The following is a 24736-nucleotide window of genomic DNA, read 5'->3' on the forward strand; positions in this document are numbered from 1 at the left end:
CAAACATTCAAAACTCCATCAAGTAAAGCTGAAAAAATGATACATAAAGATGCAAGACCTGGGTTTCCCTACTTTTCTCAAAAAAAAAAACCCACAGAAAATTCAAAAAACCACACAATGAAGATACACACATTGTTTTTAATTTCATTCCTTTGAGACTATTTGTGTAAGGTTTGGTACCAAACAATTAAAAAACATTTGTTATGGAATACAAACTGTTTGTTGAACAGTTATTTTAAGTTGCAAAATCATTAAATCCTTCAAAATTAATTTATAAAGCTTTATACTTACACAAGAAACACGAAATGGTCCAAAATTTACAGCTGCTTCTCCATACAGAGGCCAGTAACGTTCACATTTTTTCTATTAAAGCAAAGAATCCTAATTTAATTCATGTGTAGTCCTGAAAGATGATGATTAACAGAAGAAGAGCAGACAGAATGATAATCTCAAATGCTTTATTCTCTCTCTCATTTGGTGCTTTTTCTTAACGTTTGCGTCCTGGTGCCTTGCGGGACTTTTAAGACTGCAAAATATATTTTCTTTTGGCTACCAAAAGAAAAACAAAATCAAAACCCCAGATGACCAATCGATACAGCCAAAAGACACTTTTGTAAATAAAGACGTGAACTGTATGACTGCCTACACATGCACAAGCACACATTGTAGAGGGGGAAGCGATGAGAGTTAATGCAGGGTTTTTTTCGAAAGTTTGGAGTTCACAACTACTCTGGACCACTTTTTTTTTTTCCTTCTCAGGTCATAAGAACATAGTAGAGATACTTAAAAGATGGGTTTTGAAGCTGTATCAATTGACAGGAAATTCTAAAGGACTCAGGATCTTGATAGCTGGCCAACATCCCGCGGAGGGGGATTTTTTTTTTCCACAGTGACATGACCAGAAACACACCACTGGTACCGTTCTGTCTACAAACCTGTATATTCCACTGAGATGATTCCTAAATAATAATGTAACACTATAAGCAGAGCCAAGAAAAGCAGTCACATTCACTATTTTCTATGCATACAAATTCAAGGATAGGCATTCTCATTCAATCTGGCAGATTATTTTTACAGTTACAGATTTGGCACATGAAGCTTCACGGGTATTGCCATATCACCCTGCAAAAGCAACACTTATTTAGTTTTGTATTTAGTATACATACCCTTCCCATTTCAAATTCTCGACAGGCCATGACAATTATCTGAAAAGAAAAAAAAAGATCCTTCAAGTTAACTGGTTTTAGATCAAGTAAATTCACCAGCACTTCACTGCTTGCTTCTATCTGAGCAGATACTGATACTCCTTAATTGGTTACTACTACTATTAATACTATTTTCCTACCTGCAGATGCATGCTCTTTTAATTCTAAAATAGTACCCAAGTTTCATCCTGCACAAGATAATCTACAACACTAATACAACGTTTTAAGGCTACTTAATTTGAATTTACTGTAATCCTATACAAACACATTTATTTATTTATTCAGCCTAACTGTAAGGTCTAAACTTAATCATAAAAATATAGAACCATTTGCAGATTGGAAGAAAGAGCTATATTTGCTTAAAATAAGTGCTGAAACCTATTCAAAAAATGAGAATCAGACTTCTTAGGTGAACCTATTTCAGATACATTAATGTGAACAGCACACTATAAATACACCAACTGGTAAGCTATGTATTATAGTATCATGAAATCATTGAATACCAGCTTAGAACTGACCTCAAGGATCATCTGATCCAACCTGTCTAATAAGTAACCATGATTTAAGTGTCAGATAAAAAGTATTTTCAGAAACAATTTAACATCACTTTAAAAGTTAACTCCTGACAATAGGTGTTTAAAAACAGACACAGAATATATAAACCAACATGTAATCCAAAATTAGCATAAATAGAAAGACAGGCTTTTATTTATTTGTTTCACATGCTGTTTCTGCATCTGATTTTGTCAGTCCACATTAAGTCACAGTTGTAAGGTCTCCTACAGGACACATGTAACCAAGCACCAATCTATTCATAAATATGCATTATTTCATACTGATTTTATAAAACTAATACCCTGAATTTGCATTATTAAATTTAGTTAGTAATATTAATGATATATAGAATGCTACTTAAACTACAAAAATTAGATTTGAGAAGTAAATGGACTAAATCACTGTCAACATTTTTAATAATAATAGCCAGCTCAGGAAAAAGCCACAAAATCCCTGTGCCATGAAATAAAGTATTAGCCAGTTTTGGTTTTTAAGAAGGTACTTACAGCAACATTGTATTCCCATATCATCCTCCAGAAGTCTATTACTGTATTTGCTAATGGTCCCTGGGTGGCAACATATGCTTTTGGCCCATGTACTCCCTAGGATTGCAAAAAGGAATCATTAATGTTTATAAAGAAAATTTATCTGCACTGAATTAAAAAAGGATTTAGGTTATTATCATGTAAAATTAGAATTTTTTTTATCCAGCAGGAAGGGTGTGTATGAAATGAGTCCTGTGTACATTAGTGGGAATTTTGCTGGTGATTTCAAGGAAGCCCAAGGTTATGTCAGCTACTGTGTAGCCAGAGACTGTAAGAGAAAATATTGTTTGTGTGTTCAGATTCTGAGGATTCCCTTTCAGTCTGTATTTTCTTTATTACTCAAACATTTAATGATGAAAATTTGAAGGTGTTTGTGCCAAAAAGCATCCCCTTAAACAAATTTAAGTTCCCGCCTCCCAGAAATACATTTCAAAAACCCAAAATATTAACATTTATTTTATATAAAGCTCAAAGACATTTACATTCAGCTTGTCTAGCTGAACATTCAATAAATGAGGTTTATAGGAACACCTGCTTGTCAATAAGCATTACTATCTAGAAGTACTATCAGAATAAGGCTACAAGGAAATTCCAAGATATTCACACTTTGAATCTTCTTATGGTATGAAGTTACAGTTTGGTTGCCTGACACCTCAAAATGAAGTATTTCATATTATACTTACATTTAGAGTGATATTAACACATATAATTTGCTTCACAAATGGCGTCATGTTCACGAGTTTATTCAAGCCATATTAAAAGAAAATCTTCCCTCAGAGCTTTAAATTCTTGTCTCAGACTATAATTTTAAAGCTGCATTGACATGAAATAAAAGCGTAAAAATAATTTGTAAACTTTCAAGATAGTAATACATACCTTAATAAAGTTTGCGTTGATGTAGTCTGAATCTTGTGGGGGAGTTTTTAAGGTCAGTTTAACCCGGCTATGATCAACTACAAGAAGAATTATTTTTTTAAACTATAGTTACACCACATATAAATCAATATGTAAAAGTAAATATAATATATATAAGTACTATATATAGTATAGTACTTATTATGCAAGAAATTAAGCATTAAAGAATGTTTTCCAAGGGTAAGTCACACAAGCAAGTCAGTCAATTTAAGGGTAAACCAACCCAGGTAGAGATGAGCAGAGCAGCTCCTACCACTACGTGCTTCTGATGCTCAGGTTTACAGAGCACCAGCTACTGGAATTCCAAGAGCAATTCATTACAAAGAGACAATATTCAACTGATCAGAAGTAATCAACACTGTAGTTACACACTAACAGCACAGATAACTATGGTCAGAATTTAAGGCACGAAGGAATAAAGCACCAGGGCACAGTTAAAGCAGTAGGCACGTCTTCATGTCCCTGCCAAGGGTGAGTCCATCAGGTATTATAGCAGGAAATGTGCCCCAGGGCTCATTGCTCAGGCACAGGCTGATCTCTGTCCCCCAGATGCCGGGCAAAGCCTTTTGCTGAGGCAATTCTGAACTAGAAACAGCATTAGGGCGTTTTGACATTGCAAGTTTCTGCCTCACTCATTACTGACTGTCTCAAAGAAAGCTGCTTATAAAACAGTAGATCCTTGGAGACCAATATCCTCAGCAGTCTCAAAAAATAGCCTTTATTACTTGTTGACAGAATAAACTAAACATCTTGGAATTCCCTTTGGTGTTAAAAAAAAATTAAGTGCATCTTTAATACAGTAACAATTTGGTGATTCTGAGACAGAGAAGAGGTGGTTGGCAGGTCCACCAGTCCTTCCAGCTCTTGTTGATACCAACACTTCAAGTGGCACAGAAAAAAAAATTATTCAAACTACCTCTACAATAAAGGTTGGTTTTATTCATTTAGTACTACAAGAAATTGGAAATCCAGACAAAAAATACTTTCAAGCTGGGGGAACAGAAGTATCTGCAGAAACAGCATCTGCTGAGCAATTTCTGTTACTCTCTGCTCCCAGGGTCAATTCCTCAATCACAGAACAGCTGCTAAAACTTATTAGAGCTAAATTCAAGGAAAAAAAAAGCAAAGAACAAGTCTAATTAAAAAAGGGAAATGTGGTGGGGGTTTTTTGTTTGGTTGGTTTTTTTGTTTGGTTGGTTGTTTTTTGTCAAATCATCACTGGTAATAAAACAGGGAACCATGCCCACAAGAAGTGCATGGTAGGAGTTGTTAATATTTCTGAAAAGAAAGCTCTTCCAAAAAGCTTCCAAGACACTTGCTTCCAAGATGCTGAAATTTTCTGCCAGGTGCTGATAACACACAAAAAATGTTTGCATTACCACGTAATGCTTCCTAAAAAAGCTCAAGTGTAGAGTACAAGACATTTAGATAACAGATTGAAGACATACTCTCACATAAAGGCCTGGAGAAATCCTTAAAACATATTACACTGTATTATACACTCTCACATATACTGTGAAAGCAAGAACACTTTATAAGCATGCAATGGTGTCACAGACTTAATACCAAAAACTAGTTTGGCAGATCAGACTAATTAAAATGGTAAGCTAATGAGGACTCCTATGTTCCCAGCACAGTAGATCCAAAATTCTATTGCAGTTTCCAAATGTCAACACTTCTAGCCTGCCTGTATCTGCCACAGCTCAGCTCTTTCAGTACTAGGTCTGGGACAGAATTCTCCAGGAAGAGTTCCATTCCAGGTTCCCAGTTCAGAAGATTAAGTACTTGGGTATTTATATATAGCTTAAGGGCTCAGTTGGCAATTACTACTTGATGTCTTCTGGTAACCAGTGAACACCATGTTTCATTTAACTATCATTTCAGATGGCTCAGTAAACTGTCACATGAACATGCACACATCTTTTCCTCTGAAGTCAGTACTGAGTCGATATTGAGGTACTGATCGCTCTGGCAGCAGTAACAATTTCTGATGAATACAGCACTAATTTCCATTTAAGTTACATCTGTAAGTTGAAAAGTTACATCTGTAAATTGATAGACAAAGTATTATTCCCCCCCGCCTCCTTTGAGGTTTGCTCATTTTCCCCACTGTGATCTGTGTACCCTTTCAGATCTCAATGACTGTGTTTTTATTTTTATGTAGATGAAAAAAAAGCACATCTACCACTCTAGTTGCAGCCATTCACTACTACAGTAGCTATTGTCTTGACTCAGCCCAGGCTACCAAGATTTTGCTATATTGTTCATGATCTACCAAGATGCCAGCACAGATGAAAAGTATAATAAGTTTTAATAATAAGGCAACAATAACAACTTGCCCTCTCTTTTTCACTCCATCCATTAAATGTTTCCTCCCAAGTGAAAAACCAAACAAAAAACCACCACCACCAAACAAAAACCACAAAAACCATACAAAACAACCCAACGCTATTTAACTATTTTGCTGCTACCTATATTCTCCAAACTATGAATACACGTGCCTTCCCTTCTCAGCACAGCAGCAAGCACCATGCCCTTCTTGTTAAACAGTCTAGGGCCTGTGGCTTTGAGGCAAAGTTTACTGCTGGAAGCATTGCTCGAAAAGCTGATAAACAGTAAAAATTCCAGTACTAGAAACACAGAGCACACAACAATCTGAAACAAAGTAATTCACTGGAGTTTATTACTAGAACACATTTTGAAAATGAAAACTAATTAAGCTTAAGACCATTTTCCAGTTCTAATTGGTTATAAGCCTCCTAACACTTCTGAGAAAGCTGAGCAGAGGAAGCTGTACCTGTTGCTATTCTTCTGGGATATGAAAAATGGCATGTCAGAGGCCTTTCCTTTAACCTGTCAGCTGTTCGTACAGAGAAGCACAGGAAGAATGGCTGAAATCCGTGGCCTCAGGAGCTACACAAAGTGAGCTGCTAACAGATGATCTTGGCCTTAGAGATCACTGGTCTGTTCTATCCACAACTTGTTGGTTTTAAGTTTCTATTTCTGCTCTCTCTTTTTCTGTGTTTGTACTTTAAACAGGATTTCATTTGGGCTCTAGCAAAATGCAAACCAAAGATGATAATGCACTGGAAGGTCTGACATGTGCAGAGTACAAACAAAAAATTTTATTTCAAACACCAAACCCAAGGTTCCTTAGGGCTCCTTAAATTTCATTTAGAGTTTCTGCTGACATTTGTTTGTTTTATACCATGAACAACATGCTCCCAAGAAAAAAAATACAGTCAAGTACCAAGTAAAGTTTTAGACTATTCTAAGCTAAAATGAAGGTATTGGCTTGATATGGCTTGCAATCTAGCACACATCTTATCTTTAGGTGATCTCTTACCTAATAAAATATACAAAGATTCACTTATTTGCCTTCCAAGTTAAAAATAAGTTTTATAAAAGCTATATTTCACAAATGATCTCCAGTTTTTCCTTTCACTAAGAACTAAATAGTAGAATTCAAAATACATTAAGAATAACAAGCACTTTCCTTTGTCTTCTATTAACATGTACATCAGACTTACATGGCAATATATCCTTGTATCTATTCTTTTTCACATTTTCTTCTTTTTCTCCAGTAGCTGTTGGGTAGATCTTCTCTGTTCTGTATTTTGTTGATAATCTTCTTAACCTCTGAAATAAAATACTTATGTTATCTTTTCAAGTCTCAAGATAACAGAAACATCACTAGGTATTAGCTTCATTGATGAACTATAAGAAGATCACTCAAACACCTCTTCTCTCCTTTTGCAATATTCACTATGATGAAATTTAAAAAACCCTAATTATCCAATACTCTTAGACCATCAGCAGTTTACAACCAAGTTGACATCAACTCTACACATGATGAGACATGGAACTTTGGATAAGCCACTGCAGCAGCAGTAAGGCTGTATTTTATTTAGGAAATACACTGCCTTATTACAGAGTAACAACTGCATTAAGAATACCTGTATGAAACAGAAAAATCTGTTATTGCTCAGAACAGCTAGAGGAAGAGCAAAGAACAGGCTGGCTCAGGAACAGCTGCAGGCAGCAGGTACTCCGCTCTGAAGCCCACAGCTTCCACCACACTGACAATTGAACCAAAAGCAAATTCTGACATTTAACAGGCATCACCTCCTAACAGCCAACTCCTGTTGAGTTTCAAACTCACCCATGCCTTCCAGCAACCTAGGAAATTACAAAAACAACAAAGCTTTTATCATCCCGCTCAAGTTAGGCCTTTTCAACCTTAAAACTGAGGAGAAAGACAAGAGTATAAATTCTCTTGGGCGAAAAAAAATACAGAAGGAGCCATCGATGCTCATTATTTTACATTTTATAGACATCTATACTTAAAAGGGAACCTGAAGAACTCAAAGTTAATTCTGGCTTCCAGTTAAAGCTGAGTGGTTGCAAAACCAGCCACCTATCTATACTGACAACATGGTGGTGAGATACATCACCATCTTCTTGTAGGAAGGCTCTACAGAGGGATCTGGACCAGCTGGATCGATGGGCTGAGCCCAATTGTCTGAGGTTCAACAAGGCCAAGTGCCAGGTCCTGCACTTGGGTCACAACAACCCCAGGCAGCGATACAGGCTCGGGGAAGAGCAGCTGGAAAGTGCCTGGAGGAAAAGGACCTGGGGATGTTGATTGACAGCGGTTGAACACGAGCCAGCAGTGTGCCCAGGTGGCCAAGAAGGCCAACAGCATCCTGGCTTGTATCAGGAATGGTGTGGCCAGCAGGACTAGGGCAGTGATTGTCCCACTATACTGGGCACTGGTGAGGCCCCACCTGGAATCCTGGGGTCAGTTTTGGGCCCCTCACTACAGGAAAGACATTGAGGTGCTGGAGAGAGTGCAGAGAAGGGCAGCGCAGCTGCTGAGGGGCCTGGAGCACAAGTCTGATGAGGAGCGGCTGAGGGAACTGGGGCTGTTCAGCCTGGAGAACAGGAGGCTGAGGGGAGACCTTATCACTGGCTGCAACTACCTGAAAGGAGGCTGTAGCATGGAGGGGGTTGGTTTCTTCTCCCAAGTAGCAACTGATAGGACAAGAGGAAACAGCCTCAAGTTGCACCAGGGGTGTTTTAGATTGGATATTAGGAAAATTTTCTTCATGGAAAGGGCTGTCAGGCATTGGAACAGGCTGCCCAGGGAAGTGGTGGAGTCACCATCCCTGAAGGTGTTTAAAAGATGTGTCGATGAGGTTCTTAGGGACATAGTTTAGTGCTAGAGTTTGGTTATAGTTGGACTCTGTGATCCTGAGGGTCTATTCCAATCGAAATTATTCTATGATCAAGAGGAAAAGCAAGAACATAGCTTCAAAGAAGTTTAATATTTCCATTGAGTGGTATTCTGCATGTGTAGAAGGACAGAGATTGTTCATGTTCCACTTCCTCCACCTTTGATGCTTGATTATGATGGTTGAAGATCCAAAAAGTTCATGGCTTGCTTTCTTTTGTTCAAAGGGGAAAATTGGGGCTGTCAGTTGGTAGTTAAAAATATTCATGTTCTTTACCACTGACTATGCAACAACATACAGGCAAAAGGACAGAATAAATAAGATTATTTGGCTGGAAAGCCAGTTTTCTTCATGAGTTCACAGAATCACAGAATGTTAGGGATTGGAAGGGACCTCGAAAGATCATCTAGTCCAATCCTCCCACTGGAGCAGGAACACCCAGATGAGGCTACACAGGAACGTGTCCAGGTGGGTTCTGAATGTCTCCAGAGAAGGAGACTCCACAACCCCCCTGGGCAGCCTGTTCCAGTGTTCTGTCAGCCTCATGGAGAAGTTGTTTCTTCTCAAATTTAAGTGGAACCTCTTGTGTTCCAGTTTGAACCCATCACCCCTTGTCTTACCATTTGTTGTCACCGAGAAGAGCCTGGCTCCATCCTCCTGACACTTACCCTTTACATATTTATAGACATTAATGAGGTCTCCCCTCAGTCTCCTCTTCTCCAAGCTAAAGAGACCCAGCTCCCTCAGCCTTTCCTCATAAGGGAGATGCTCCACTCCATCATCTTCGTTGCCGTACACATTGGACTCTCTCCAGCAGATCCCTGTCCTTCTTGAACTGAGGGGCCCAGAGCTGGACACAATATTCCAGATGTGGTCTCACCAGGGCAGAGTAGAAGGGAAAAACCTCTCGACCTACTAACCACTAAAACTACTAAAACACTTGGGAGACTCACAGCATACTTCATTTTTTTAAAAAAAGAAGGAAAAAAAAAATCAATTGGCAACTGAAGTCCTCCAATAATTCTACCGGCTAAAAAGGAAACACATTTTCATAAAATTTGTCTGGATATAGTGAAAAACCAGCTAATTTTATATGCTAATGTATATAAAACTTGCCATTAATTTAGTTGAATAATATCCATCTAACAATCCATAAAAGCAGTATTTACAGAGCAAAAGCAATAGCAAAGTAAAAAAAAAGGCAAATCAAGAAGTACCAGTTTTCAGACATTTTTCCTCTTCTCCAAGGACTTTATCACAGATTAAATCACTGAACACTATGAAGAGTAACAGAAATAGCACACGGGATTTTTTTCTTCAAGTGCATTGCTCTTGAAAAACTTGCAATGTTAGTCAGTGAAGAAAAAACAGTAATATTTGGAGTTGGGACAGTAAGTCTGACCACACAGTGATTGAAGTGCTAAATATATTATCTAAAAAACACGGCTACAATGAAGATTAGGAAGATTCAGTTTGTGAAGAGACACGTAAACAGTTCCAGGCAAGAGGAAGCTTCCATGCAGAGCACATGCAGAAACCTGGTTTGTAACACGGTACTGATGTAAAGAATACCACTGCACAGGGGAGACATATTGCCATGAATAACACTGACCTTACTGTGTCAAATTAAAAAATACTGCCTGTGCTAAGACTGGACAAACCCAGGAGTCTAGAAATAGCAAAATACACATTATTTAGCTATATCAGCTCAAAACTGCAAGAGTGAGAAACAGTTTGAAAAGGCTACAAGTCACCAGTTCAGGAGGAGGGAAGCAAAGAGAAACAATGATACTTTCCAAGCACTAATACGATTTAGTATATTGTTCCACATTTCAACCTAGTTGTGAGGTTTTTGGGCTTTTGTTGGTGGTTTGTGGGGGGTTTCGTTTGTTCGGAGTTGTGCTTGTTTGTTTCTGTTTTATTTTTTTCTTCCATCTTAACACTTTTTATGGGACAAATATCATGACTCTGCTTAGAAAAAGTAACAGAAGTTCAGAGAAAAAGACCTCTAAAAACCTTGAGTCAAAGCAGAAACTATTTTGCATGACAAAGGATACCCCATTTTAAAGGGAATAAATACTTTCACAGGTACAACTTGGACCTACTGTAAGCCAAAAAGGCTGCAGTGATTAGTAGCAACTTTGGTGTTCTACAAAGTGATGCTACAAGAATTCAGCATAGCCTCCTCCCCTGCATGACTCAATAGCTGTAGAAGTTGCTAAACAGACTGGAAAGTAGGTTTAGCACACCCTGGCTCTGAGGCAAAAACTAGAAATGAAATACAGGTTGATTTTAACACACATCTGTTCCTAAAATACTTTAGGACTTCTGCTTAATGCATGTTTGCCAGCTGTTCCGTGACATGGGTAATAGAAGATAGCTAACTACAGTCCTGAGAGCAATCAAAAAGAGTAAATAGCACTCTTTATGGTTTGTAGCAGTATGTGCTACATAGAACAATACCTACTTTATGCTTTAGAAGAGAAAGAATTGACTAAAGAATAAGAATTCTGAAAATTGAGCTTTGAGTGAACTACCACAGGAATGGAAAAGTTCCAGACTCAATTTGCCCTACACTCAGACAATTTCTGCAGAAAGCTCTTGCACTGTGCATACACAGCCTGCTAGAAGATGAGAGAGGTTCAGGGCTTCCCAGTTACAGCCTAGAGTGACCAGAAGGAGAATGTACTCAACAGCAGAATGACAGGAAAATAGAAGAAAGAATTTTGTTCAGACCATGGTAAGTTGATGGCAAGATAGCCAGTAAGATCCGTCACAGCCCAGTTTCATGCTAATTCAGAATATCAAAAAAAAATCAAAACCACAACTGTCCACAGTACAAAGCAGCACTCATTTGGGTTAAGCCAGTAGACTGCCAAATCGCTTCCCAGAAGATAACCAGACGCCAACAGCAGGGACAGAGATCCAGCCCAGTGCCTCTGCAGATAACAGCCGATGCTTCTGTGAGACTTGCATATTCACTGGAACTGCTGTTTTGGTACCACAAAAATCTTCATTTATGTATTCTTTTAAGGACAAAATGGTCAAAAACTGTATATTCATGATTCATCATGCTTAAAGAACTACATTCACAAGGCTTTAAGTTCCATTCTCATTAGAAAAGCTCGAGTTTAATTCTGCTTATTCACTGTATGACAGAAGTGGTTTGTGGGATGGTGACAAATACTTACCACATGTGATGGTGAGGGGATGAGCCTCTGAAACAATTTGCTTTTCAGAGACATACTCCCAATTTCCACAGTGATTTTCCAGTCTGTACTACAAATCTACTTCAGTGTTTTTAAAAAAAGACAAACCAGTTTTTCAAATCCAACTTGTGGAATCCTACCACTTTAAGAAGAGCTTAGCCCAGTCACTCCAGGAAACACAGATCTGACTTTCACAGTCAATCTGTTTGATCTTTTTATTTTAGAATGCCTGTAAAGACAAGTTGCTTAGTACCACAGAAATGTTGTTTGCGGATTAAAGAAAATATTTATATTGCTTAATAAGATTTGAAGAATTAACTTTAAAAGTAGAAATACTCAAAGAGCTGAAAACTAAAGAAAAGCCTCCATAAAAGTTACCTTAAAAATCAAAGCATAAAAGATGATACTAGGAAAGACTTAAAATAGATTATATTAATATGCTCATTTCATAAGACAGCTATTTCTGCATAAGCTCGACATTGCATCGTTCTTACTAGCAGCAGGGGAAGGAAAACAGATGAATTATGTCCAACTGTGCTCTCATCCTAATAATTTTGATAAATATTAATTGCCTAGTACTTTTGTACAGCAAGAAAAATGCACCTGTAAGGATCAGTGTGAACCAAACTACCATAAAAATGTCAAAATAACTATCTTCTGGTTATCTATGGTCAGATTACAGAGGTTTCAGATTCTGTACCAATATTATGAACACAGAGATGCAAGAGAGATGCCTTTGTCAGAAGACAACTCAAGTGCAGACTCATATCTCAGATATAGCACGGCTCAAATGGGGCTCTGACTTTCTAAAACTGCTTTGGTTCCAGAAGTATTTTATCTTAACGCCTCTGCAAATTCAACTGGAGTTTCCCTATATCACTTTCTTATTACCAAAGGCTCTGGGAAACACCAAGACAGCCTGATGCTAACAAATTCAACTGGAGGATGGACTATTCTGAGTCAGGAGTGTCTCTGCAACTCCGGGTTGTAATAGCAAGGAATAAATGAACACAGGGAGCTGGGCTTCCTTCAGTCACTCTGCCAGAACAAGAGCTGCCTGCCCCAAGTCTCTGGGAAAGCCAGATCCAGTTGAGCTGAATGAACACTGAACTGTCCCAAATGGGATATCCTGGGTTAGCTCATGCCACTGTTAAGTAGTGCAAATAATGCAGAGTCTACAATAATTGCAGGCATCATTCTTGCATCTAAGTCCCCCAACTATCTCTGCAGTTTACATTCATACATTAAACACTTTGCATCTGTTGTTGCAAATAAACACAGATTGAAAAGACCTACATACAAGATAATGTCCAAGGAGTCCAAGGTAACAGTTATCCTACTAACAGAGTACATATTAAATTGCAGATAAAACTGATTTTCAGAGTATCCCTTTCACCACTCTTCCGTAGAAGTATTTGAAAAACAGCATGCACCTGAGACACATCAACCTTCCCCCAGTTACTCCTGTCAGCTCTCAAGCAAAAATAATTTTTAAGAATTCCTAGCCCTCATGATGGAAGGAAAAACCCTTCCCAAACACTATTCAAGCATAAACAATGAAAGGAGAATGATCCGGTTCTGTAAAAGAAAATCTTCACTGTGTCTCAGCATTCACAGATGGCTTTGGCTACAAGGAACAGGCTGGCATCTGGATTTAACCTATTTCTCTGAAATAAAGCCCTGAAAGGAGATTGCAAGCGGAACTGACAGAATGAACAAGACACAAGGAGGAGGAGTTTCCAGTATCTTGGCACTCTCTTCTAGCAACACCTCCTCACTCTCAAGCTCTTGGTGCTCCAAGGGAATCTCTGCCAAAGTGATTAACAGACAAGCCTGGTAACTACAGTCCCTTGGGAGCTCCATCATCCATGTTTCATAGCAGGGCAATGACGGGTCTAAAAACCACGCTGCGTTTGAGGAAGCTTTTGTGAACTGCATAAAAGAAAAATTCCTCCAAAATTACCCAAGGAACTGAGAACAGCACCATTTCCATATTAGACAGTACAGTGTAATTTATAACATCTTAACTCGGTCTGGTATTTTCTCAGGGAAGAGGGGAATTCATGTTATTGCTTTAACTGTTGATTCATATCCAATAAAGTGGCAGTCATCAAGGAAGACAACACTGGCAGGTCCTCATGCAGAGAAGACCAAATGACAACACTGAAAGGAGCCAGTTAAGGAGTTCATCCTTTCTTCAGTATCAGATTAAAACTGGGAACAGGTAAAAAAATAGCAGCATACTCTCAAGACTTGGGTACTGCCAGAGTAAGATCAACACCTTCCATCTGTACCTTCCCTAATGAAAGTGTTATAGCCGGGCATGTCTCCCACACTGCTAATAACTAAAGATAGCTTTGCAGACATAGTATCAAAATGTGGGCTGATTACTTTGAAAGTCTTTCTCTACCTCGTTTATGAAACTGTTTTTATACTATCTGCATATTAATCAATTAGCAGTACTATCAATTACAGTTGCAGCTAATTTACATTCAGCATACTAATTAAACAACATACCTACTGACAGTAATGGGCTTGTTTTACAAGGATGGAAACGACTAAAAAGATCTGCGATCTGTTGATGAGCAAGTAAATAAGCAGACAGCAAAACATTAAATTACTGAAGCATAATTAAGTTTTAGTTAGTAAGCTAACGTATGTTTTCAGATACTTCAGAAAATTCTGCAGCATACTCATTATGCATGCTAGAATTGGTATTATAGCTTTCTGTCTCTGAACAAAACTATTTCCTTAGCACACTCAATTTATTGCAAAGCCTACTGTGAACATTAAGTGAAAACGTGCAGAACAACACAACAGTGACAGTTATAGGCTACGAGTAAAGAACACAAACATCTCTATTAGTCTGAAACCATGCGATTAGAAAACAGACTGCTTTGGGTTGAAGGCCAGGCAGCATGTCTTGAGGCAGAAACAGAAAAGGTATTTAAAATTAGCACACACTACAGACAACAGGCATCTTAACAGTGCTAAAGCAATTCAGGAACAATTCTTGATAATTCAGAACAGAAATAAGCCTCAGATTTTTCGCAACAGACCACAAGATTATTTTTCAGACCCAACAATATAAAAACAAACGGCATAAGGAAGTAAAGCACTTAAAGAAACAAACAAGGAAACAAAACTCATAACCAGGGAACCCCACCCACCCAAAAGTTCGATTTCCAATTTACTGGATTCACTGTTTTCCTCTTATTCCTTCAGTCCTAGGTTTTGGTGGTTTTGTGCATGCTGACAGAACAAGTGTATTACAAACATTTCAATCTTGATTTTTCCTTTAAGTCTCTTTGAACATATACAGCTCTTATTCATCTTATCTTGCTATGTGATTAAAAGGAAAGATGTTCCTAAAGAAAGCTAGGGCAAATTATTTTCAGAGAATCTGTTTACAACGATCTAGTTGATGAAGTGTCTCAACGGAATCAGCCAACCCATCTGCAAAAATTCCTACAGCTTGTTACTGAAGAAAACAGCTACTAAATACAGTAAAAAGCTCAGTTAACTGTAGCATATAAGATACGCCATCTTCATATTTAAGTCTTCCATACCAACTTCCTCACTGATTCACTTTTCACAAGTAGTTGAACTTTCAAGTCAAACACCATTCATTTTACAGAAAATTATGATTGTTTCTTAAGTGAATAAGAATTACTAATATTTAAATTTTTTAAAACTTTTAAAACTTGCAGAATAACTATGTATGCTGATCTACTGAATGCAAAGTATCTTGACAGAAGGAAGCAACACACAGTTTTCCTTACCTTTTTGTCACAACACTAGGTATCAACTATATTAGTAGTACTTGTACAATTTTACCACCAGCATTTCACCAGTCTTCCTGATTTTTGAAGACTGATGGATGCATATTTATGTCTCATTTAGGTTGACTCCACATTCAGGTCAGAATCAGAAATTTAAGGTCTTATAATATGATGGTTATAAATAACTTGCAAAAAGAATTGTCAGACTCAGTCCAGTTTTCATTACATGCAAATTTCCTTAGTGGCAGGAATCTGCTGTGCCAACAAGTGTACAAAGATGCAGAACCCTTCCGCCTTCAGCAGTATCCTACAGAACAGGGCTTAGGCACAGTTTAGCCACAGGTTTGGGAAGCAGTGGTAAACCTGCAACACCAGCATTGCCACAGCAGAGCTCTGCTGAAAAGCCTTGCCAGGAGCAAGCAGGAGACAGGTGGGATCAACTTTCCAGTCTGATGCTGGAGGCCGGGTTTTGTTTGCTTGTTTTAAAACCAAGAACTGGTTATAGGTCCAGGTAAACTTCTTCTCAAGAGCCACCCTTTGACTCACCCAGGAGAGGTGACCACACTACAGTCCTCTCTGTCTAGACACACTAGCTCTGAAGTCAAACAAATTTTGACATCCTGGGTGCAATGCTGACACTGTCAGTGCAACACCTGAATTGAGTGAAGACACTGACAGTGTGCCCTTCACCTGAAAAACAAATGAAAGTAGAGGCTTGTACTACCTCCCTAGACAAGATTTAAAGTTTCTCAGGGAAGTCAAAACCCAACAACCGTGATGTAATAAGAATGGATACCAAAGTAACAGCATCCCCAATAGAACCCATGCAAGAGTACAAGGAGTTATCTAAAGACAAATTGAGACTTCTTCCACAAAGAACATCCCAAAAGCAAGAAGTTTTATTCCAGCTCAGGCAGCTAACAGAAACACCTGCAACGCTTTTTTCAGGGTCACGTGCAAGGCGTTAGGCCAGTCACCACTGGTTATAACTCCACAGCTCTTCCGTTTCAGTGCTCTTGCCTTAACTTAACATCCTTAAAGAGCCAAAAGCACCGGTGACAAGCATTCAAAGGAAGAGCTGTATAACAAATACAGATCAGGTACAATTCATACAAACAAGCGGCATAAGGATCCAAATAGGTATCGGCTAAACCCCTGTCTTTGAAGAAAATTTCATTTGTTTAACCACATCAATGCTCCCTGATAAATTTCTTAGTCTACTACCATCAAAACTTATTTGTCTCCACACTCTTTACCATTTCTTCGCTCTTGACTTCATAGTTCGTGGAATGAGGCATTAAGTTCTATGGAGAATATATCTTGGTTTTGCATCTACTCAGCACTAAAAAAAGAAAAAAAAATCCTCAAGTTCTTCTCCCTCTTCCTACACAAGACGCAAAACTCTTCCTCTTTTCCCATGCCTTGGAACACATTTCCTTGAGGTCACTGTTTGGTTTTGGCCTAATTCATACTAGGTGGAAAAAAAAAGCACCACAACTGAAACAGGAAACTCTGAGCTTTCACTGCAACAGAACAAGAATTTCCTACCTGCTGGTCCTCAATACCAAAGCTGCACAGAAGAGCCTTTTAATAAATCTGTACCTCCCCCAAAAAAGTTCTGCTATAGCTGTTATGTCCTGTCTTCCAATAAGGCACAAGGGCTTTTTATGAGCTCTGCCTTGCCGATTTATCTGAAACAGATCCTGCCCTGTAAGACTTTCACTGAGAACGACTTTAAGCTGAAAAGCTGGAGCCTGACAACTGCTCTAGGTAAAAAGCAGGGCTGTTTGTGCAGTCAAGAAACATTGCAACCAAGATCTGTGTTTGGGTCCAAATTACCTTACTGCAACATCTCTAGAACTCAAAGGTGCTGTTCCCTTCAGTTATGTGACATCCTTTAGCATACAGTTGAATTGCTATGTGACAACATGAGTTAAGGGTTAAATATGCTGATGTTGGACACGCAAGCAATTAAAAAAATACAACAGTTTTATCTTTCACCATAAGTTGTTTTTTTCCCAAAAAGCAGGCTTGAACCTTGTAGAGAAATACAGTATCTGTAGAGACTTTCAGTAGCATACAACAGACAAGATTAGGATACTGCTAATATAGTTATATAAGTTCATCATTGACAAGCCGGACACCCACAAAGTTTTAATGACCATTGCCCCACCAAAACCCCATAATCTAAAATATTTCTAGACATAAATACAAAAAAGAAAAGTTTTGACAAGCACTAAATCAGTACTTCTATGCAATAACATACACATGGAATATTTAAGGGAATGTAAAGGGAAAGAGAAGCTATCAAATAGAGAATACTTCTCTACTAACTGGAGAAAACATGCTTACAAGTATTTTCATCCCTTCTTTGAGGCAGCATCTGGAAGCCAAGGAATGTGCTAGTTATAAAGAGGTCATTTATGATGGAGTTCAATAGCATTTTAAACACCAGAAAGAAGTAGCCTCATTAAAGATACAAACTTGTACTAAGAGTTTAACTGTAACAACCCCAGCTAATAACCCATGTAATATTTATGGATAGATAAAGCAATTTTGTGTCATAATTGTCTATCTTTGTAGTATCTGTCAATTTTTGCCTAACATGTTTCTCTACTAAACTTTAACAGCTGAACATTCAAGAGTTGGAAGTAACACTGGTACATGCCCAAGCAATATAAACTCTACCACTTACATTTGTTTCTGCTGAATTTAAAAAGCCCCTAAGCCTTCTCCACACATGCCATATTGTATGCAATTCTCTTCTGCAACAGTAACATAGGCATACACACAGCATTTGCTACTACCTCACAGTACTACCACTCATACAGAAAATGTTTCTTAGTTTCCTCATATTTTGTTGCTTGAGCTCCTTCAAAAAAAAAAAAGCTGTGATTTTTCTCAAATATAACAATTTCAAATATATTGTCTGACATATCGTTAACACTTAAAGTTCCATGGTAACCTTAACCACAGGTATTCTCAGGCCATGCAAACCCAAAAATGACTAGCAAAAGAAATAGTTGCCTCCTCCGCAGCCCTATATTAATTTCATTAGAACACCCAGAGAGAAGAATACTACAGGGAAGTTACTATAAAGTCAATAGAAACAGTTTTAATCAAACCATTTGAAGTTTAACTTTCTTATATTAGGAACATTTTAGAGGAAATTCTAAATTCTGAAGACTTCTAAAAGCTTGCATCAAACTGAAGGGTCAAGTAAAAGCCATGTTGTTTATGTCCTCTTTTAAAACCAACACTAAGAACCTCAATCTCTGATACTTCAAACCAAAAAAGCCTTTATATAGATTTTATTGCCTTTTGTACAGCAAAGCTGGAAGTCAAACTTCAATTTCCAAACAGTTTGTAGGTTGCCTTTATTACACTTATAATGTAATTACTTCTAAAATTATTCTGTTTTGAAGAGAAATGTTTGTCCTATGAAGTATACACTCAATCACATAAAGGCTTCTAAAGGAGCCTCTCATTGATGTTCGTACCCTGCAGGCCATGTTTGTTGCACAGCTCATTTGTGAAAAACAGTTGTTCTTCAGTGCCAAATTTCAACAAATAAAAAGTTAAAGTCAACTGGTAAAATAGTTCAGACAAGTGCCTTGTCAATCAAGCTGCTGATAAATTTTAAATAACCCTCAACTGTCATCACTTTAAAAAGCTGAATATTTACAATCCAGAGTGTACAAGTAGGCAGTTTGTTTGGTAAACAATAGGAAAAAAAACTTTGAGGGTTTGCTATCTGAAATATAAACAACTTTATTCAACACCCCCAGGTTCTGGATGACAGATTTACTTCCAGATGTTTCAGAAACACACGGGAATACCTTCAGATCCAGCCTCAAGATCATTATCTACAATTCTTATGTATGTGGAATAAGTGACACAGTAATGAGACTCCAGTTCCTTTCTTGAGAAAGGAAGCTCTTCTATTCTGAGCTTCAAATAAGTATTTGGTATGGTGCCAATTCAGAAGAAGAGTATGTAAAATTCTACAAGAATTCAGGCAAGACAAGAGTCACTTTAGCCTGTTTTTACAAGACAAAATATTGAAAAAAAATCTGAAGGGATTTCACACGCAGAGTTTCTCAAAAAACTTCCCAGGCCAATCAGGCATTTTTCTTCGTGACTTCTCATGGAAAGCAGAACACACTAACAGGCAGCTGATGACCAAGCTAGAAAACAATCAGTAAGAGGGGAAGATGAGAACATTACATAAAGCAAGCAGACAGACTTTCAGCGTAATAGGAAAAAAAACCTAAGCTTTAAAAATGCCAAATGAAGTTGTCTAATAGAAACTGACGTTGAAGGAAGAAATAAAGACACAGGATATTTACTGATAAACAGGTTGTATTCAGTAGTAAGTCCCACATGCTGGGATACTTCTAGAGATGAGACAAATTCTCAACAGCCAAGAGGAGATAAAAACTCTTTTTCTTCCTTCTTAATTAAAATAAGGGGGTCAGTTGACCCTGCAATTTTTCCTTTTTCATGGACTATGTTCTTATTTTTCTGCATAGTCCGACAGTAATAAAACTGATTCAATATGAAATTACTGAAATTTTCCTCTTAGGACAGAAACATTCATATCCTACTTTATCTATTGCTTACATTGCTTAAGTGCCCTTTAGCACAGAAAGTGTTAGTAGCCTTTACATTTTGTTTTCTGGTATTTCATATAAAACATGAATTCTTTTTTATGTTAATGGTTTTGGTTGTGATAGTCTGGTTTTACTTAAGGACACTTCCGCTGTAACCAAAGAATGCTAGCAAACACTGAAATAATCTTAGCATCTTTCAGTGAAAATGTCAATGTTTTCTTTGGACAAGGAAACAATATTTTCCTTTTTAAAGGCCGCAAAACATTTAGGTCTAACACCCTCATTCTAAGCTTGGTCAGTCTACACTTTATGGGACCCTTCCACCATTAAACAGGGCCCAAAAGGCTTCTCTTTATTTTAAGACATAATTTGAGTGCCTTGAAATTATATTCTGTTTTAAGCTAATTTAGAAAGTTAGTAGATGATGGATAAATCCAAATCAGTACATTATTGTTTACCGAACACTAGTGCAGAATGACTAAAACCCTCAGATATCAAACAATAATCTACAGCGATGGTGTTAACTGCTCACAGGCACAATGACAGGCTCAGTCCGCATCAACTCTGACTGCAGAAGGTGCCATGCTTCACTATTAAACTATCAGGTTTTATGCCGTGTTTGTTTCCTTAGATAAATCTGGATTTTACTAATTTGACTGAAATGTCAATTTGTGTCCTTAAAGCAGTACTAATGTTTTGATGAACATTTTCAGAAAGTTTGATTTCTAAAAGCGCAGTTCTCTGCTTCAGAATGTTCCTGGAAAAATGGTGTTTTTGTTAAAACTCCTCCTGTTACTAGGTTCCCAGTTAAATTAACAGACATCTGAGACAAGCTGCAAAGCAACACAACCACATGTTATTATTAGGCTTCACGTTTCATTGAGAGGCCAGTCGCAGAACTGAACGCAACCCAGAGGCACCGCTTCAGGAGCTGGAACATCTGCCTCTTCTTGCTGAGCTACACAGGTAACTTATCTTCTTCACGGACTAGGAGGACAACTGGGGAATGTAATAGCTTAAACAATTTCATTACAAACATCTGCGGCTAACATGCAGGCAACTTGACTGGGAAAAAAATAATCTAGCCCCACCACTAAAAAAACACAACTAGTTTGACTGCACAACCTTTAATCCTTAAACCCCAGAAAACATTACAGAAAACCAGCTATGCTTTTATTTTTCCCTGCCTTTTTCCAAATAATCCTGAGGATCTAAACGAAAGCAAAATTGAGCTAAGAGTCCAGAAGAAAGACAGCCCTAAAGCAGCAATTTGCTTGTCTTGCGCCTGTGGAACCCACCCACTAGATGTCAGTGTCCTCTTGGGCAGGGACAAAGCTTTTTGGGTCCCCAGGAGAAGGTGACAGCTGATAGACCTTGGTGATCAGGTCAACTGAAAGGAGGAAATTCTTATAAAGCATCCCTGGGTATCACCTTGGCCACAAAAGAAGCAGCCAGCAACAGTAACATTTGTGGATACCAAACAGAACATAAATACAGTCCTAGACACAAAGTCTACTGGGTCAGGTAAGAGGCTAAAGACCAAGAGCTGTTTCATGCAACTGTACTGATTAAAATTACAGCACACTGGTCACTAGATATTAAGGCATGCTGAAAAAGAGTGATAAAAAAGCTGCAAGATAAAGGTAATTCTGGTTCCTATTTGCTAAAACACCCCAAAACACAAAATAACACTTTTTTTTTTTTTGGGGGGGGGGGGAAGATACAAAAGACACAAGAATGGGCTCTACCACTACCAAAATTCAATCAGGCCTAGAGGCACAGAATCAGAAACAATAGACTGAATTATTATAGCACAGCATGAAATCCTCTGTGATAGGCATAAATACACCACACCCTAAATAAAGGGCAGAGCAGAAGTCAAAGTTCAGGCGCATTAAGTGCTTATTGCAGGAAGAAATGGGTAGGTGATTCTATTCACCTGTACAAAATCTAGGTATTAAGATAAATTAGAACAGAACCTTTCAGTTGGAAGGGACCTACAACAATCATCACATCCAACTGCCTGACCACTTCAGAGGTGTCTAAATTTGAGTCTAAAAGGAAAATACTGATATAAAAGGAATATTAAACTTGATGGCAGGACCACACATTGGGAAACTAATGCCACCCTATAAATTATGGGGGACTCACGGGCAAGAGCATGCCAGAGGGGCAGCAGCATCATACATTACAAAAGGAGACAGACAATCAAGAGGAAGGTGAGAAAAATCAAGCTAAGTTTCTATAATACACTTTAATGTGCCCAGGATTGTATAAGGCTCATACTATCAAGGAAACAATTACCGTACTGGCAGCATGCACAAGAAACCTGGTGGTTCTTGTGGAGGAGATTGGGAAGGTTATAAACCTGCAAAGTAAGAAATTGAGAATTTTGTATGGTGTACGAAGTATAGACTACTCTCTTTTTAAAGACAGTAGATCAATTTGACAGAGAACTATCTCACTCGATCCACTAGAAGAAAAACACCTTGAAAAAGATCTGAGCAACCACAGGACCTGGCTAAAGACACAGCTCCCAAAGAACCACTTATCATTACAGCATACTTATATCTGGTATCCTTGCCAGACAGGAAAAGGCTAAAAAAAACCCCACAAACCCACAACTTTTTCCTTTAGAAATAGGAACTTAAAAAAAAAAGGAAGTCAAATGAAAGGAAATTACACAGAGCGAAAAAAGTAAAACATTTGCAAGCAGCAGAGGGCCTGTTTAAATGTGGCAGGTACAGCCCTGCTGGGTCCCGCTGTCCTGCGACCCCCAGCCTGGGAGCTTCTGCTCACAATCTGCCCCTGAGAGAAACCGGGAAGATGGCTCTGCTCCATTCCTTACCTTCCCTCAGTATACACCAGTCAGAATACAGTATTAGACTAGATGTACATTTGATTTGACATATTACACCATTTTATATATTCTGAAGAAACCATGAAGTATCATATGATCCTAAAATGTATCCACTCATCCTCCTCCCCAGCTAAAGATACACCTATTGCACCATGTCCAGTGGATTATTTTTGTCTTTTCCAGGCAGCACAATACAATCTCATTCATGTTATAGCTTTGTCAAACACCACAATTGTAGTTCTGATCACTTTAACTGTTCATTCTTCTATAATCAAGTTATTTGTAAGGGACTGTCTGTCTTCTACCCAGCTCCTATTTCTCTGAGCAAGTCTCAGTTTTACCCTTGGGCTCTTATGCTGTGAAACCAAAGAAATCTCAAACTGCCCTCAATATGGAAATAAGTCCAGGTTTTTCTTCCCATGTCCATATATGCACTACAAGAACACTGTGCTTGCTGGTCCATCTCTTCCCAAGGTAACTGTTTTGATAATTTTAATGAATAAGTGCTCCTTTAACAGCAAGAAAGGCAAGAAGGGGAGGACCCTGGCAACATTTCCTATAAGTCTTATTTACACCATACCTTCATCCACCATCCTGACACTATCAGCCAGTCAAAGACAGGTGCACTCAGCACCAACATAACTGGCCTGTAGACTCACCTAATCATCTTGAATACACCTATTGTATCGCATGTGGCAGATTCTAATTTTTAGTTTTATATTTTTAGTGGTGTTAAAATGTTCGTAACATTTCAAGGTCCTTTCTAGTCAGTACAAGACAATCTCATTCATATTATTCCTTTTTCCCAAGACCACAATTAAAATTATTAATATCCAAGTAATTTACCAGGTTCAAGTAACAAGCCCATCACCTCAGCATACAAGTAGCCTTTACAAAGCAATACCTCTTTAGTGGTTTCTTAATTGTGATTTAATAATTATTAATGATGTACTTAAATATTTAGATACCATCAAAACCATCTAAGTTACAAAAGCTAATGGATTAGTGGGATTGATGGAAATTAGTTGCTCACTTTAAGAAATCAGCAAAAATATAACAAAGCAGCAAAACTAGCTTCTAGGCCTTTCCATCTTCTAGGGAAAAGCAAGTAACCACTTTGGACACAACTCTATGGCATACTTGTGATTTTAAGAGAGTTTCTTCTAGCTATAACCATAAGTATATAAATTCCTATTCATCCACTTCTTTCCATCATATGTTATGGAAGCTAACAAATGGAATTCAGGAAGATGGTCTACATTATTATAAGATACAGATAGAGGGGTTTCCTACTTCTATAGCTTTGGGATTTTTTAAGTTGGGTGTGAGCCATGTTTCTTTATCAATGTACGACTATTCAACTTCTGGTACAATGAGCTACCACCAGGAGAGAGTTTCATACTCTCCCCAACAGACAAAGGTGAGCTGGATTGTTTTTTCAATACTGGAGGCAAGAGTTAACATCAATGACAAGAACTACTCATATATTGAGACTTTACATATCAATTGCTTAACGATTGCACCAATATTAACAGTTTTCCACCTCTTAGCCTATTATTCCAATTCTGTTTAATTTCATTTTCTAAGCCTCTATTGCCATTCCTTCCTCATATCAGAGCAAACATCTGCATAGTAACTTGCAACTCCCACTGGCTGCAGTCCACACTTGCCCATCTAGGAACAGGAAAGTTGCTCAACACTAACTGAAGTATTCCTCTTCTCTCTATTTACAGATACATTAAAAAAAATTCTGAGAAAATAGTACACTTGCGGTCAAAGCCAGATTCCAATTCCAGAAAACCGGAAACCATTTCAGCA

General features: G+C 38.0%; 1 protein-coding gene across 1 annotated transcript in view; it reads right to left on the reverse strand.

Moving 5' to 3' along the window:
• Window positions 1-24736, reverse strand: part of PTPN12 (protein tyrosine phosphatase non-receptor type 12) — a 77298-nt gene that overhangs the window by 38188 nt on the left and 14374 nt on the right. Inside the window, exons 2-6 of the mRNA XM_065637292.1 lie at window positions 6751-6859; window positions 3182-3258; window positions 2267-2362; window positions 1167-1205; window positions 292-363 (exon numbers count right to left, since the gene is read on the reverse strand). Coding sequence (XP_065493364.1) covers window positions 292-363; window positions 1167-1205; window positions 2267-2362; window positions 3182-3258; window positions 6751-6859 — 393 coding nt within the window. The remainder of the gene's footprint in view (window positions 1-291; window positions 364-1166; window positions 1206-2266; window positions 2363-3181; window positions 3259-6750; window positions 6860-24736) is intronic.

The sequence above is a fragment of the Caloenas nicobarica genome, chromosome 1 (genome assembly GCF_036013445.1).
Source record: "Caloenas nicobarica isolate bCalNic1 chromosome 1, bCalNic1.hap1, whole genome shotgun sequence".
Taxonomy (NCBI): domain Eukaryota; kingdom Metazoa; phylum Chordata; class Aves; order Columbiformes; family Columbidae; genus Caloenas; species Caloenas nicobarica.